General features: G+C 48.4%; 1 protein-coding gene across 1 annotated transcript in view; it reads right to left on the bottom strand.

The window, feature by feature from the left end:
* The window catches only part of LOC102679382 (unconventional myosin-IXb), a 57,963-nt gene that overhangs the window by 12,449 nt on the left and 44,364 nt on the right, over positions 1 to 1,150 (bottom strand). Inside the window, 1 exon segment of the mRNA XM_031512124.1 lies at positions 5 to 188. Coding sequence (XP_031367984.1) covers positions 5 to 188 — 184 coding nt within the window.

Below are 1,150 nucleotides of genomic sequence, written 5' to 3'. Positions count from 1 at the left end.
GGGCGCGGGGGACGATGGTACCCCGCCCTTTTCCGGGCTCTTGGACAGGGGCGCGGAGGCGGCGCTGTTCGGCCCTGAATTGTTCGGCGGCTGGTTCACGTGCAGCCGGTTCCTCAGGGTCACCAGTTCCGTGCTCAGGCTCCTGAGACGCTGCTGGAGGTGCACGGCTTCGTTCGAGGACGAGGCATCTGAAACGAAAACGTTTGCTAGAATCGTTCCGATTCTTCTTATCTATGGGTGATGACGAAGATGTGTTTATTGGAATCCAGATGTGCGTGAGAAAAATAATATAAGATAATAATAATTTGGATAAAAGTATATTTTTGTTCGCGCGGAAGAAAACAGCGTTGGTTTCGTAGATATGTAGAAATGATAGGAAAGATCGATTCAACCAGCTTTTCGTCACTCGATTAACATCGTGTTGATCACGGATTCAGCAACAATGGAAACTTCTCGGTTCGGAATTAACGATCTCCATCGAGGATTATATATACGATTTCATATCCGTATTTCATATCGCATTTCATACGATATCGATTAAAAGCGATACAAATTTTTCTTTCTATAATATACCTCTATCGATCGAATTTATCCAATTGCAAATAATTGCGTGACATTGAAAAAAATGGATCGATCATGCGAAGCACGTTCCCCCGTCGGCGAAATCCGATCGAGAATCGAAATCCCGTCGGATCGAAGGGAGGGGGAAATTTGGAAGAACGTTCAACCGGCGCGGGGTGGATAGCTCGCTCGGTCGGTAAAAATGGCTCGGTACGTAGGGGAATGTTTGTTATGCGCGGTGGGTGGTTGGCAAACGAGGGTACGCTTCCTGGCGGCGATAAAAGGGTTATTGCGCGTTTCGCTCGCGAGCAAACACCGCCAAATTCGCAAATTCGTGGTCGTCCCTCGTTTTCTAAATGAATTATTTCTATATCGGCGAAATGGCCGAGCGGCCTCCCGACTTCTCTCGCCTTCCTCCCCTTCCTGAATTTTCCAACGTGTCCACGTTATAGGCAATTTAGCCGGGGCAAAGGCGGCAACGAACGAGCCCCCGTTTACGTTTAATAGCCGACTGCCAACCCCCGTGGAAAATGTACTTAGCGCAACAAGCCCCGTGTTGCCGTGTTGAATATTTCACGTGGAAATTGCA

Source organism: Apis dorsata, unplaced genomic scaffold (genome assembly GCF_000469605.1).
Source record: "Apis dorsata unplaced genomic scaffold, Apis dorsata 1.3 scaffold_390, whole genome shotgun sequence".
Classification (NCBI taxonomy): domain Eukaryota; kingdom Metazoa; phylum Arthropoda; class Insecta; order Hymenoptera; family Apidae; genus Apis; species Apis dorsata.
Note: the sequence above shows the minus strand (reverse complement) of the source record. Positions and strands in the feature narration are given on the sequence as shown.